Source organism: Lipophrys pholis (genome assembly GCF_963383615.2).
Source record: "Lipophrys pholis genome assembly, chromosome: 5".
NCBI lineage: Eukaryota > Metazoa > Chordata > Actinopteri > Blenniiformes > Blenniidae > Lipophrys > Lipophrys pholis.
Window position 1 is genome coordinate 18,322,401 of NC_137628.1, and position 15,813 is coordinate 18,338,213.

The 15,813-nt window shown below is 44.7% G+C and overlaps 1 protein-coding gene across 6 annotated transcripts in view; it reads left to right on the top strand.

Moving 5' to 3' along the window:
• Positions 1-409: 409 nt before the first annotated feature.
• rbfox2 (RNA binding fox-1 homolog 2) overlaps positions 410-15,813 on the top strand; it is a 36,808-nt gene continuing 21,404 nt past the window's right edge. The window contains exons 1-2 of one of the 6 annotated variants that reach the window (XM_080463697.1): positions 410-1,528; positions 9,368-9,418. In XM_080463697.1, the coding sequence (XP_080319823.1) occupies positions 1,277-1,528; positions 9,368-9,418 (303 nt within the window). In that variant the 5' untranslated portion in view covers positions 410-1,276. Of the gene's footprint in view, positions 1,529-9,367; positions 9,419-12,608; positions 13,077-13,558; positions 13,682-15,813 lie in introns of those variants that run through there. The other 5 variants (XM_080463698.1, XM_080463699.1, XM_080463702.1 and 2 more) reach the window with 5 other exon arrangements.

The window sequence follows — 15,813 nt, forward strand, 5'->3', positions numbered from 1 at the left end:
ATTGGTTGTATAATGAGCAAGGCATGAAATCTTCCAGCGCTGCAGCCCACCCTATTAATATTCAGCCATCTAATGTGACCACTGCTTAACGGCAGAGCCAGACATTATAGGGCTTTCATCTTGCAGAATTACGCACAAGTAGATCATGTAAAGCGCACAAAAGGAGCAATGGGTGGGGGGTCTGAGTAGGAGCATGGTCGTCCCCCTCCTCTACTCGCACACACACACAAATGCATTCACACACACCTCCCCTCGGTGAAATGTATGGAAGCACTGCGGCACACTGCGTGTATCTGCAGGCTGCATGGCTGCCTGGCTCTGCGTTCAAAGGCAGAGCGGAAGATAGGAGGAGGGGAATGACTACAGCAAGAGGAGGAGGAGGAGGAGGAGGAGGGAGGGAGGACAATTTCCTTTCTGTAACACACACGCCACATGAACACACCGGGAAAACGGAGCGAGCAAAGAAAATAATAAGCCAGAAAGAGAGAGAGGGGAAAAAGAGGGGGGGGCGAAGGAAACACCGCAGCCTGAGTCCGTCCGTCCTTTGGTTGGTTTTTTCTTTTTCTTTTTTTAAGGGGGGGGTAGCTTTTTTTTTTGATCGTTACGCGCAGACTTGAGGACTAACATGGGAAGAGAGAGCTCCTGAGGAGGATTGACTTTCAGTGAACCTCTGCTCTGTGGCTAACAGGGAGGAAAAAAGGCGACAGGGAAGACATGTTGAGGGGCTTTTCGTCTTGAGGTTGCGGTAGGCTGTTCATGTTGTGCTCTTAAAGAAACACGGCTCGGGTGGAAGGGTTAAAAAAAAAAAAAAGAGAGAGGGCAAATGGAAACTGGGCGGTAGGCTGAGCTCAGGAGCCATTGTGTTGATCTGTGTTTGTTTAATTGGTTTGTTATGATCTGAAATAACGTAGGCCTCTGAGGCAGCCCCGCAGTAAATAAATACACGGTCAGCAGACATTAGGGGCTACATAGCTGGAATTAGCCTGTTAAACCTGCCTCGTATCGTCAGGGACGCTTAGAATTACGCGGCGTGAGTGTTTAAAAACAGGATTTTAGCTTTTTTTGTGTGGATTTTTTTTTTAAACCAGAGAGCCGAAACATTTCCAGTTGCATCAACTCTTAAGGGGATCAAACAAAGGCCCAGTATTAATAAAATACACAGGGAAGGCTACTTGGCTTTGGAAGATACAGGTTTTAATCCTCCGTCCGCTTTTTGCGCACAGCGGTGCACAGTATTACTTCAGCTGAGAAAAAGGGAACAAAACCAGATTTTTAAATGTTAATGTCGACCGACGTTGCATCCATCATGCTGCCGGTGTCCCGTGGTCTCATGGACCGGGATCGAGAGCTGGACTCCATGGCCGGGGTGCATCCTAACGCGGGCGGCGCTCCCGCAGCGGTGCGGGGCATGAAGCGCGGAGACCCGGAGCCCGACGCACAGACGGCCGCGGCTCTGGTCGACTCGACCGGCGCGGAGTGCAAGCGTCCCCGCATCGATGGTTCCGGAGGGATCGGCGAGGTTGGCCAGGTGAGGAGGAGGGGAGAGGGGGGAGAGCCTTTTGTCGAAATAGAGTAAAGCGTGCACGATTCGGCGGGAGGATCTCCTGATCTATTGATCTTTAAATTCTTAAGTTTCTGTGGTTATATTTGTAATCTGCTCTCTTGGCTGTGTGGATAGTTGCTGCACCAGCAGGCCCAGCATCTACTCTGTTCAGTCCTTTAGCAGCTGTGCAGGAAATACCACCACAGTTCAGATGTGCAAGGCTGTAATTCAGTTGTGGAGGGAACTGAATTCGTAACAAAGTAAATCATGGCGTTCACCAAACTGTTTCCTCCAATCCTGCCACTGAAAATAGCTGCTTTTATCGGGAATTGCAGTAATCCAGTTCATTGTTTTCACTGGGCTGCTACATTGTAGCACAGACAAGTCTCCTAAAAACATCTTGTGGTGGGTGAAAATCCTAAATCCCGAGAATGGAGGATGTAAACAAACCTGACCTTTCAACATTGAGGGAGCATTTCCATGTTGCATAATTTTGAATACATTTAGTTGACAATGGGAGTGGATGTCAGTGGTTGATCCTTTTTTTTTGGGGGGGGGGGGTGGTAAATAAAAACTCCTGGTTTCTTTGGGGGACAATCAGTAAAAACCTCATAGATGTAATTACCTTGATCCGCAGACCCCTGCTTTTATCAACATAACCACTACTTTGTTTAAAATAACCTATGCACTCCATTAACCCATTTCTCTCAGCATTGGCAAATCAATTTGCTGTTTTTACCGCCAATGATCCAAAAATGGTCAAGTGTTGTTGCTAATAAAGAACCGCAGGAGTGCGGGAGGATGCTCAGGATATCATTAGGGTGGATTATGTAGGGTGAAGTGCCCCAATGGAAGACGGAAAGCTATTTCTCAGTCACTGAAAGCACCAGTAATGGAGGTGAAGTGGCCTGTTTGCTCCTGTTTGGAAAACTAAATGGCTGGCTTTACGTCGTCATGCTGTCCGCTGAGTGCTGACAGACAGGCTGGGAAATGTAATGCACTTACAAACAGATGCAAGTGGAAGAGTGTGTTTGTGTGGTGGAGAGAGAAGCACAGATCAATAACTTCAGCTTCTAAAATGTATTGAACGTGAACTGGCTGGACAGTCCGGAAATGAGAGTGGGAGATGTACCCCCGCCCCACCCCCCTCTCCACCTGCCCCTCCTGTTCTCTCAGTTTGTGCTGAACAGATTTGCCCTATCACTGGCAGTAAAGAGGCTTTGTTTCCAGCTAATGGGATCACATCTCATACTGGAGGGGGCATTATAACCACACTGATCTCTGAGATCCTTATTTAAGGCAAAGGATTTACAGGATGCTCATGTACTCATTTATATGCTTGATATTGAGAAGAAATAGTTTCTGGAGAGCTCCTCTCATTAGACGGTTTGGTTAGAAACCACAAAATAAATTAAACCAAAAACATTTGCTTTTTAAAAACACTAAATAAGACATTTGAATTTATAAATAAACTAATTGCTGACTATTTTTGTAAACTAAAGTAGTTTATGTAATTGGAAAACAGCATGTGCACATATAAAAAAAAAAAAAAAAAAAGCGGTTGCTGTCAAGGCCTTGAATTTATATTTTATACCCAGAAAAGCAATGAGGCATGTCAATTAGAATTTGACCTTTAAAAATGCTCTGAACAGACCTTTTCCCTCCAATCTGGTCTGTGCCTCACCTCCGAATATTTCTCTGCCGTCCCAGTGTGTGTGTTTGAACCGCTGTGACGTATTTTCATTCCTCTAACCCGGTGACACCATTAATATTCTGGAAACAAATTGGGTTGAGTGACGTTCGGTTTTCCGACTTCTGAGAGCCCGAGCTCTTGACTTTCCAAGAAACATCTATAAAACTGCAACCGAGTGCGTCTGCAAAGCTAATCTTCAGAGGTTGGTGGAGGATGGAAAATCTGACGGCGAACAGTATCCTGGCTCCCATAGAGCCTGATGGTCTCCCTTCCCAAATCTCTTTCACCGTTGATTTAAAAAAAGAAAAAGTCCTGATTGTTGACATCATGACAAGTGTTGAACTTTGACCTGTTTGAGGAGCCCACACAATGGGGAGTGGTTTCAGTTGGGAAGTCCATTTTGCAGCACTGCAGCTTAATAATGAGATCCTCCCAATTTGGTTATTGACGCCGCGTGTTTTTCCCAATAGGGTGTGATGTCATCACTGTGCAGAGGGGCCGGGAGGTGGGGGTGGCGGGGTTCTGTCGAGGCAAATCTGCAAAGTTTTCACAGAGCAGCAGAGCATTTATAAATCACTGCAGTGTGCACTGGATGAGTGAATGCTCAGCTAATGCGAGCAAATAAAGCACACGGAAGAAAAAAAGCTGGGCGCATCCAGCAGTACGAGTTCAAATGTTCACTGCTGCTCTCAGAAATTAGCCCCCGATCTGCACAGATACTGGGTTCATCCCATAGCAGAGGTGGATAGAGAACCGAAAACTTGCACTCAACTCACATCTACTTTACATGGTCTTTTCTGTAAATTAATCTCGAAAGATTTACCCGCTAAAATAAAGGTGAGCAGAAATGTGGATTAAAATATTGCCTAAAATGTAGTGTATATTTGTAATAATAATAATCTAGTTGAATTGCTCTTTAAAATGAATCAAAGAATGACCTTACCTTTTTGATACAATTGCATCATCAGTAAACATTTGATTCAGCAGACTTCCTGCCATATTCCTTATCATTTTATCTAAATCATTTTGTCAGGGCTCTGCGGCCGATCTCAGCTGACTATGGGGCGACGGCAGGCTACACCCTCCACTAGGCACCAGTCCATCACAAGACTTGAGACAACACAATGCAGTGAAGCACACACTCACACCTACGGGCAATTTAGTCTCTAATTATCCTCAAATTTATGTGTTTGAACTGTGGGAGGAAACCGGAGTACCTGAACCCCACATGAAAACATTACACAGGAAGACCCCGACAGGACTGGAAGTGGGTCTGTTTTTGCTGATTGAGAGTGCTCACCATTACAGCACCATGCGGCCCCCTGAAGCAACGTGTGACTAAAAAGGAGTGATCATATGAGTATTTTAAATTGGGTTCTCCCGCCCCTGCACTATAGTATGTACGTTTATGAAACATCCAGTGTTGTGCTTACTGAATAACACTCGATCAGTGTTTTCAGCATTCCAGTGCAGCAGCGGGAAAGTCCTGCAGTGTTCCAGGGCAGGTGTGGGGGGAGGGGATCGACAATAACACCCTGCAATTTTCAGCCTGCGTCAAATTTTGGGAAATGTTGAGATGAGGTTGTCGGCTTTGATATCCATCTGGCCTGCTGCTGAGCAGCCCGTGTTTTGTTGCTGCTCGGCGTAGGAGCCGGGACTCTCTCTAACCTAATAAGGCCCTGCCTGGGGTGACAGCGCTGAGGACAAATGACTTGACTAGGACGTTAATGTAGGTGGATCACCCCTCTGTGCTTTCATCTCGTCCCCGCTACTGGAATGGTATGAAAAACGTCAGAAAGAAAAATGTACTCTCTCGGCCGATTGAGAATATTTGTTTAGTTTTCAGGCCCCTGCTTTCCTGTGATAAATTGCCAGAAGTCCGTTGACTGATTCGTCTTTGAAAGACTCCAGTGCATTTTAGGACCTTGCGCTAGGGAAGGTTTCAAGTGCTTAAACTGTAGTTTTTCCTCATATATCAGCCGCTCTTTAGGTGGTCTGCTTCTAGTAAGTAAAGGAATTCATTTTTTTTTGAATTTATGAATGGACTGTTTTACATTAAAGACAATTAAATTAAATAAATTTATTTCACTTAGGCACACAGATATTTCTAAGAAAGCCAAAAAGTCTTTATTAAAAATATTTAAATAGAAGAAATAACAACAGAAAAGTAATTAGAATTTGTTTCTAAGCTCTACGAACACAAACAGCCAATATAAAGTTAAGAGTTTTACTGCCATCACCAAAATATGTACTAAAAGTAACTCATTTTAATTAAACATAATAACAATCAGGGATAGTATAATACAAACAACAGGATTCACATATATTTCACCCACCTTACATGATTATTGTATTTATTTATATATTTTATTTTATTTATATATTAATTTTAATCAACTTCATCACGTAAACAAGACTCTTGGTCTCAATTGAGAAAATAATTTTTTTATTTATAAGTTAATGTGAATATTTTCATGTCACCACTGTGCTTGATTAGATTATATTTTGAAATAGCTGGTTCACCTTTTCTCATCCATTTTTTTTTTTAATATTCAATTCAAATCAATTCAATTCAACTCAACTTTATTTATATAGCACCAAATACAGCACAGTCATTTCTAGGTGCTTTCCACAGAGAGAAACCCAACACATCCACTGTTAACATTCTTGTCATTATGATACAGCTGCAACTCCTACTACTGTGTTGAATTAGGCAATTTACTTTTTAATTGCTCTTTTTTTATAATTAATAATTCCACAGTGCACAACCAAAGCTGGAGCATCATTGCATTATGCCGTTTAAGTTGCCAACTAAATATATCAGTTTACAGTATCAATATACAGTCTGTCGGTGTTGGCGGTGAAAGATACATCTACTAGGTGCACTGGGACACATCATCAGGGACGTAACCTGGGGTCATTGGGCGTTTTGGGTCTGTCATCATCAGACACCCTCGCCCAGGCGACCCGACCGAGGTTGATCAGACCCCTGCTTGTGTCCCAGCAGCGTTTGTCCGTGGCCCGATATTAGATAATATACTGAAAATAATAATTATTGAAATAATTGCAAAGGGTAATTATTGCTTGAGGTATATTTTCAAGTAGCTTCATGTTTCAATGGTTTCATTATTTTTCCAAGCAGAAATGCAATAAAGACGCTATATCGACCTATCAGAATGGTTATTTCAAGACGGAACCGTGGCCAAATAAGTAACGTACAGATCAATTTACAATCAAAATAGTGAATACACCCAAAAGAAATGTACTTGAGATAATCCAGGAATTGAACCGTGCTATGTAGTTTCCCTAGCAGACCTTAAATGTCTATATTTTTTACGTCCTTTCACAATCACGTCCAACAAATTCCTGCATAAATGTCAAATAGTAACAACATAGTTTCCTCATTTAAATGCGTCTCCATTGTTCCCAGCAGTCCGCTCTTTGTTTGTAGTTCCACTGGAGTGATGCTGAAATGAAGCAATAATGTTGAAACGTTATTATGGCCAATTATGCTGTGCGGTAAATAATTACAAGCAAACACTAATTCTCGCTTATCAGATCTGGAATAAATTGGTGGGGGATAAAAAAAATAAAAATAAAATCGTGAGTTTTAATTTGAGATGCACGCGAGTGCAGCTGACATCAGTTTCATTATGTAGGATGTGATTTGGCAGCTGGTGCTGCTATATGATTATCTTTATGCAGGAGCTGTCAAGCCCGCTTCCAAAATCCACTGATTCCAGTCAGCATCTTTATGAAAAAGAGTGTGTGTGTGTGTCGCTTCACTGCAGAAAGTCGGCGGGATGTGAGGTATACGGAGGGGGAAAATAAACTTCAGATCCCCCGACTGACGGCTTGTAGGCTTAGCACCTAAGTGCTCTGTGGTAGAAATGGATTCACATCCTCTTGAGCGTGTGGAGTGCCCTGCTTTGCAGTTTGGTAGGATGATTCTCTCAGCACTGAAATATAGTTCCTATTTTCCCTCTCCTCAGAAGAGCAGGAGTCCCAAGGTACGATAGGAATAGACACAATTCTTACAACCAAATTAGACATCACACACACACACACACACACACACACACACACACACACACACACACACACACACACACACACACACACACACACACACACACACACACACACACACACACACACACACACACACAGCACCACCTGTAGTTTTTGGAGAGGAGCAAGGTTCATGTGTACAATGGATTTCTGTTGCTATGTAAATCGATGATGCGAAGTCGACACTTGGAGTCTTATCCTCAGTTTCTTCTCATATTCAGTTATTATAGCAATGCCACTGCCCCCCCCCGCCCCCCCACGCCGCCATCTGTTGACTCCAGGTCATTTTGTTACTTTCTCCTCGTCGCTCACCAGGGTCTTTCCCTGCAGTTTGCCTCTGTTGTTTTAGCTGCCCCACCCACAGAATCATTACCATCATGGCCCCGAGTCAGAAATCAGTTTTGCTTGTATTAGATAAAAAGTGAAAAGAAGAAGAAAAACAACAGATAAGGGAGGACTTTGATTAAGTGTGACTGCACATAGTACAGGATCTTTTGCAAGTGACTGTGTTGCTGAAAGTGAGACCAAGACACTCTCATCTCAAGCTGCCTCCACGCTGCCCCCCCTCCCCCCCCTCCCAGTCCCTTCTCTTCCCGCCCAGTTCCTTAAGGAAATTAAGCACATGACTCCGCTCATGTATGAGTCATTGTCTTTGCTCTCTCCATCTCTTTTTTTCAATTTCTTTTATTGCTGTCCATTTCCTCTCTCTCTCTCTCTCTCTCTCTCTCTCTCTCTCTCTCTCTCTCTCTCTCTCTCCCCAGATGTTTGTATTTTAACCCCCCCCCCACACAAACACTTTGACGCAGTGCACCGCACCTCTTGTTGCCTCTCGTTTGGGTTTTATTTTGCCCCTCCATACCTCCAGCGTGTTGCATTTAGAGTTTGTCCTCGCTGTAAAATACGGTTTATACTTTATTCATGTTATTCAAGCCTCTAAGAGGTGATTCATTATTTAGAGCTTCTACCTCCCAAAGCTAGTTCTCTAAGTACATTTTTGGCTCTGAGGTAGACTCACAAACTGCGTTTTTCAATCCCGGAGACACTTCCTGCTCCCTCCTCCTCGACCGGGACGCTCACATTTGAAAACGTTGTGCTTAGTTTGTAGTGAAATGGCCCCGTCGGGTCCGCAGTTGGATGGCTACAGTATTAATCAGGCGAACTCAAGCTGTGAAGCGCACAGAGCAAAGTATTCCCCCCGGGGACGGAGCAGACGAGGGACATTGGTTCCAGATGAAAGGAAGAGCAGGGAGAGGACGGACGGAGAGATGAGGGAGGAGCCGAATTGTTTTCTAATCTAGTGATATGAAGTCAGAGATGGAAAAAGCCCCCCCGCCCCCAAAACAACAACAAAAAACCTGTGTGTTGTAATTGCTGTGAAAAGCTTCTTTTTAATGGCATACATTAGCATAAAAGCCGGGACACAGTGTTATGAGTCTGAATAAGTGAGTTACAAAGTATTTTAGGGCCCAGGAATGTGATTTGTGTTTAATATTTGGCTCCGTACAAAATGAATCCACCCCCCCCTCCGCCCCGCCTGCATCTTGTTTGAGTGTAATTACTCACCAGATGTTTGATGTATCCGTTTCTGCTCTGCACAGCCAGAACATTGAGAGGAATGTGTCGGAGATTGCATCAGGGCTCATGATCGCATTTCACACCAATGGGCTTCATGCTCGCTGACACTCCTGACCTATTTATGATTTAAGAGCCGTGGTGACACTCGTTCTTTCTACCCTGTCTTTCATCTCCTCCTCGCATGATCTCACTCGCCCCCGTTATCACGTCTTTACAAGCAGACAAAAGATCTGCTGGGGGGAAAACTCTGGAGGAGAGAGGGAGCTGGGAGATAGCAGGAGTGTGTCACCGATGGAGTTAATTTGATTAGGAATCACAAACCCTCACACCACTCAAAAGTCAAATATAGAGACACGACTGAAAGGGAAAAAAGCTGAAAAAAGTCGGCTTGGAATCATGTGTTTCTGTGTAATAAATAAAATACCAAGTGGCTTGTATTTTTTTCCTTTACAACTGTGAACAACAAATCTACTCTTTTCTTTCAGAACAATGATCCTCTGACCCTCGGTTATCATGGATACCCGTCTCATAGCCAGGTGAGTACGGTCACACACGCATGCAAAGATCCGCATGGTGTAATGTGTTCTCAATCCATCCTTCCAAAATGTCTCTCTCATCTGGATACGGCGTTCATGAAGCATTATTGTTGCTCAGTGAAGCTCTCTAAACCACAAGGTGGGGGTGTAGATTATAATTTATCAGTCGTGTAGAAGAAGACATGCCTCCGCAACCTTCACTCTTCCATTCTTACCCTCCGCCCACTTCCCTTTTTATTCTCAATAATCAGAGGCATTATTAATCATCTCTCAGCTTGTAAATATAACTTTCTTTTTTTCTTTCATCACCTTTAAACATGATGGTGTTCTAGTTTTTTTTTTCTGCCCACAAGCAAAAACACAATTAAAAGGAATCCTCCACTTTGTGTATGTGTGGTCTTGTTTTTCTCTCTTTGTAAAGCCGATAAACTGGGACAACGCTACACTTGTGGGGTCCACTCAACCTTAACAGGCCCAAATTGTAAAGAGCCACAATGGTTTATATGAAGAGGTACATCTAATAGAATTTGCAGGTATTTCTACACACATAGAAATGATCGTGCTCAATAATATTTCAGTTTAGTTTATGATGCAAAGCTGAAATTATAAAGGAAATAAAGAAAAAGGACCGAGGTTAGTTTTTGAAATATATTTGAAGTTGAGCTGTTTAAATTAAATTATGGAAATAACAATTTCCCATTGTACCCGTATAAGAAGACGGAGGTGCAGTTTTGTGGCTGATGTTACAGATTTTGGTTCTGCAATTAGAGCCGTGTGTGTGTGTGTGTGTGTGTGTGTGTGTGTGTGTGTGTGTGTGTGTGTGTGTGTGTGTGTGTGTGTGTGTGTGTGTGTGTGTGTGTGTGTGTGTGTGTGTGTGTGTGTGTGTGTGTGTGTGTGTGTGTGTGTGTGTGTGTGTGTGTGTGTGTGTGTGTGTGTGTGTGTGTGTGTGTGTGTGTGTGTGTGTGTGTGTAGTTTGTTTGCTGGGCTTTGTATTAGCCTGCTCACTGTGTTATTAGGCTGTTCAGTTTATGTGGTTAATCCTTAGATCAGCCTCCGTTCGTCCACTCATCCTCTCATGCTCTGCCCGTAATCTCTTCATCCCTCGCTCCCTGTGACGCCTAACAACCTCTGGCCGCGTATCTGCACTTTATCTGTCTCACTTCTTCTCTTTCGAGGCTTTAATTTGCTTCAGTGTGAGAGCGGAGCTTGTTTTTTTTTGTTTTTTTTCTTTCTTTCTTTCACCGTCTAGTGGATATTGCGGAAGCCTGGAAGTCAATTAGACCGTTTCGATTTCACTGCGAGATGAGACTTCGAATGGTTTCCTTCCAAACGAGCAGAACTCCAGAAGTTTTTGGCTTGTGTGAGCAAACTCTTGCTGCGATGTAGATAAGTCATTCAAGGACTGCTTGAGGGCTTTGGAAGTATGAACTGGCCTCTGACCAGCAGAGAAATGGGCTTGAGAGGAGGAAAACAATGCCGGGCAGCGGAGGCTTCCTCAACGCTCAGGTGCTAAACTGTCAACAGCAGAGTGAGAATGATGTGATCAAAGGCTCGAGGAAGGAAGAGCCTGGAGAGTAGCAGAAGCCCCGTGTGAAGCGAGAGACGAGCCCTCTGCAGAAGGAATGTGAAATTTAGCTGGCTTTATCTGGCTGTGGATGTAATTTCACAAGAGTTTTTGGGGGGCTTTTTATAAACGGGTAAATCATCAGGTGAAATTGCTTTATTCCGGCGTGACAGGACGGCAACGTGGAACCACGAGAATCGTGCAGTATTTGTCGCCTGCTTAGAGGGAGGCAGTCGTCGGGATGACAGGTGTTTTCTGTTCTTCCAGGCGCTGCAACGGGGATGGGTTTTAAGAGTCGTTTTTTTGTTGTTAAAGCTTATTAAAAGACTCTTTTTCCTAAATGTTTTGGCTGAGTATTTGCTCTTTGAAGCTGTGAAAAAGGGTTTTTGATACGGCTCATCTCTGCTTGATTCATCTTTTTGGGGGTTTTCATCCAAACAACCTCCAAAATCACCAAAAGCAGCTGTGACAAGACAACAAGCTGTTGGCTGTCAGGTTAATCCTTGTATCATTACATCATCATTAAAATGGGTAAAATAGCCAATTTACAATTTAAGTATCTGGACTACTTTATGACATGGCAACTGGCAAAATGACATTGTGGTCGGCTGAGAGGACACGTCTCCCCGTGGTGGCTGATTGTGTCACAACAGTTTTGTGCCACATTGCTTAATTCAGAGCTGAACAAAATCCATAAATGTACCTTGTGCCGAATGCTTATCAAGCTGAGCTGGTGCCACGTAGGAAAACATAAACAGAAATGTTCTCCTTGCATTTATAAATGCATATACATTTTATTTTGTTTTTGTTGTATTGATACATGCAGAAGGAATGAAATGTCTTAAATATGTGCAACAAAATACCAAATTGAAGGATTATGAAGGATACGGTCCCTTTTAGGCTTTTCCATCCAACCAATCTTTGACTCCACAATCAACTTTTAATGAGAGATTGGAACAAGACAGTAATTTGCACGCAATACATTTCCAATTTTGCTCCGTTTATTAGTTTGAAAGCAGACGACTGTGCACTGGTAGAGTGTTACCGTGCCATCTTACTTTGTTGACGGTCTGCTTGATGAAACGAATGTGAAATGATGGTCATTTGTTTGATTCTTCTGATAGACATTCCGCTCAGGGCGTGTTTGGTGCCCCCGGTGGTGTCTTTTCAATCTTTGTTATTATGAAACTATTGATTAGTGCAGCTCTAATGATCCTCACGCTAATGTGATGATATTCAGACTCCAGCAATGATTGCAGCGCTTTGAAAGTGTGACCAGCTTTGACCCGGTATGATTGCAGTCGTGACTTTGAACGAGAAAAACAAAGTACTTCCGGCATTCAACTGACGTGTAAAATCATCAGTCCCTTTGTGTAACAAGGTGCATGTCTGAAAGGGGAGAGGGAAAGAAAAGGAAAGTCTTGCTCTCCCTCCCTTCTTCTCCCAGTGGTGCCAGCAGCCCCAGTTAACTCACCTACATGGAGAAGAGAATAGAGGGAGAGAGAGAGAGACTGCGACATGAGAGGGAGGCAGAGGGGAGGGGAAAGTTTGCAGGTGTGACAGGCGGAGGAGTAGGAGGAGGGAGGCGTCAGGCTATCTGGGTGAGAGAGGAGGAGGACTGGAGAAGAGACAGAAGAGATGAGCAGGCAAGGGCACAGCAGCAAAACAGAAGGCTGGGGGTAGAGGGAAAGCAAGGAGCGAGTGGGAGAGGGAAAGAAAAGAGTGAGTGGGAGACGGAGCGAGAGAGAGAGAGAAAGAGAGTGGGGAAAGGCAAGAAAGCAAGTAAGCAACCAAGGGAGAGTGACAGGGACAGGGGCCAGCAGAGGAGGAGGAGGAGGAGGAGGTGGCGGAGGTGGGGAGGGGATTGGCAGGGCAGACAGAGCGAGCGGGGGCAGAGAGAGGGAGATTTTGAATCTGTGAGACAGACAAGAGGGACTGTGCTGGTGAGGTGACACAGGCTCGGAGAGGGAGAGAAAGCGAGGCAGCGTGAGAAGAGGAGCGGAGAGAGAGAGAGAGAGAGAGAGAGGAGCGACGACAATCGGCGTTGTTGCACAGAATACGATGATGGGACTGTACTATCCTAACGTGTTGTCGGTGAGTGTTTATCTTGCTTATCTTTTCATATCCTTCGCTCTGTACGGGTCCGCTGCTCATCTTCGCCGAGTCTCGGGCTCCCACTGTACATGAGACGGCATCGCAGCGGGCGGCACTGTCATCGAGCATTAAATGTTAATCAACTACTAACGGATGAGGACTCTACTTGACCCGTTTACGTGAGTGGTCCAGTCAGGACATTTCAGACTCTTGTTAGGACTCGTCAGCCAGTGGCTGTGAGGGATATAAACACCGCAACTCGTGTAGTAGACGTAGATGACAGCGAGATGCAGGGTACAGATTGTATCGCTACAATTATGATTTGCTATGGTGAGATGCACGAGCGGCGCTGTTTTATCGTACGCCGATGTTGTGGCATCTGTTCTCCTGCCTCGAGCTAGAAGTGCATGCAGCCTGAACATCAAGAGCTGCCACTGCCAGAAACTGCGCTCTGCCATGTATTATGTATGCTCAGAAGAATCTATGTGAACATGCAGTACAACGTGTTAGTCTGTGCGGCAGTTTGGAGCGCCGCTTCTGCTTCAACTCTGTAGACATTTCTGAAGCAAATGAAAAGAAACGGGAGAGGCAATAGTGGGGGAGAGGTAAGTAAGGAAAAAAAAACCTCTTCTTTATTGTCCCTGCAGCTGTCTCCGTTCATCGCTCAAGCCTGTGAGCGAAAAAGACAGGTGTCCACTGAACAGTTGTCTCTGTCCTTTTTTTTTATTTTTTATTACTCGCTCTTTCTTTCTCTTTCTCTTCCTCCCTTCTCCCTTCTGCATCTCTTTTATTCAGCTAACAACACCTCCTCACTGTAATTTCTGTGTCACACATTTCACAAACACACAGAAGCTCAAGCACACAGTGGGCTGCAAAGTTGGTGTATGAAGTGTCATGTTCATATCATTACATTTCAATTGGTGTGAGTCAGAGAGAGAGAGAGTGTGTGTGTGTGTGTGTGTGTGTGTGTGTGTGTGTGTGTGTGTGTGTGTGTGTGTGTGTGTGTGTGTGTGTGTGTGTGTGTGTGTGTGTGTGTGTGTGTGTGTGTGTGTGTGTGTGTGTGTGTGTGTGTGTGTGTGTGTGTGTGTGTGTGTGTGTGTGTGTGTGTGTGTGTGTGTGTGTGTGTGTCTTTCAGCTGTACCTTGGATTCCTGCTCTCTTTACTGTTTGACCTCTTTTCTCCCTCCTCTTGCTCTCCCTGGGGCCCTGGCAGCTGTTATCTCAATGTTTTCCTTTAAGAGCCCCTGGAAGGGGGGGATGGGTTGGAAAAGAGAGAGAATGGGAGCATTAGAAAAGGAAATTGATTTTTAAGGTGACGGGACACCCTTGGCCACTTACCAATGGAAGCCGGTGGGTTAGCACACTCATAGTACGCGGAAAAGGGTGAACCAGGTGGAGAGCAACACAGAAACGTGACAATATTGTAGGTCAACTGGAGAGAGAGAGAGAGCGAGAGAGTTTGCTCAGTGATGCAATTTCAGACAGTAAAGCTGACTTTGCATTTATGTGTGTGTAAGTGTTGCGTTATGACTGGGGATAATTTAATAGCGCTTTAGCTGTGTTCCTTGTCTTAATCGTTTTTTTGCCTGCTCTGCAAGAGAGCCATAGCAGCACACAGTGCAAAAGAGTCAAATATTTTCTCAAGCCCCACCTAAGTGTGTGCCCTGAGGCGAGGGAGAGACGCCTACCTGCTGCTAAAGCTATGCAACTCCTGCCAGGCTTGCGTAAACGTTGAACGGGGTCGTGCGGATTCCACCTCCTGCCGCCGTCGCCACCACCTCCACCCCTCACCCCAGCCGCCTCCACCTCCCAAATCTTGTTATTGATTCTGTGCAGGGTTAACAATGATGGTCGTTAAATGATCCCAATGAGCCGTGTTGCCGTGGCAACTTGCATGACTCACTCATTTTGTGCAGATTGTTAGATGGTTCAAGAGAAATGTTGATAGGAGAGCTACGTGAGCTTAACACCTTGTGGACTATACTTCCACAAAAAAAACCATTATGCAATTGCTCAAATCATGAGCCGCCGTAACGGTTATGCCACCTTGGCAGCTATTTGCCTTTCTAATTGCTCCAGAAGCACTTGCTGTGAAGCATCTGCGTGACTTTGGAAGAAAAAACAAAAAAAAACATTGCCTTTGTAATAGATGGGGGTTGCCCTCGCTGACTCTATGGATTGTGCGGTTGACAGTGACAACACCTCCTACAGCTGGCTTGCGTACGTTTTTCAAACCACACTGGTCAGCCAGGTGAGTGTCTTATTGTCACCAAACCCTCTGTTAACACCAAACAGGACAAACTTGTTCCATGGTCATACCTATTCTATTGAAAGTGGCGTGTCTATGTTGGGTAAATACATATGTTTGCAAGTTTGTGTGTTCACCTGGACAGGTGTTTGTTTGGGCTGCCGTGTGGACTCTAATGAGGAATAATGCAGACAAATAATGTCGTCATCGTTTTGCTCTGGGGTGTTTGTTTTTCATAAAGGGCTGCAGTGGTGCCAAACGGACCAGTGGTGCAGCTGGTGAGGAGATGACGGGAGGAAGTCGGAGATTGTGCATGCATGCGTGTTCATGTGCACATGTATTAGGAAGGGGAGTCTCCCAGTCATGGCGTGCGAGGAGGGGGAGACCCTACAAGGAGAAGGATGGGGGATGGACTGGGATGGGTTTGCTTGACAAGCAGACATGTTACCCTATTAGGAGATGCAGAAGCGTGTGGAGGGAGGAGCCTGGA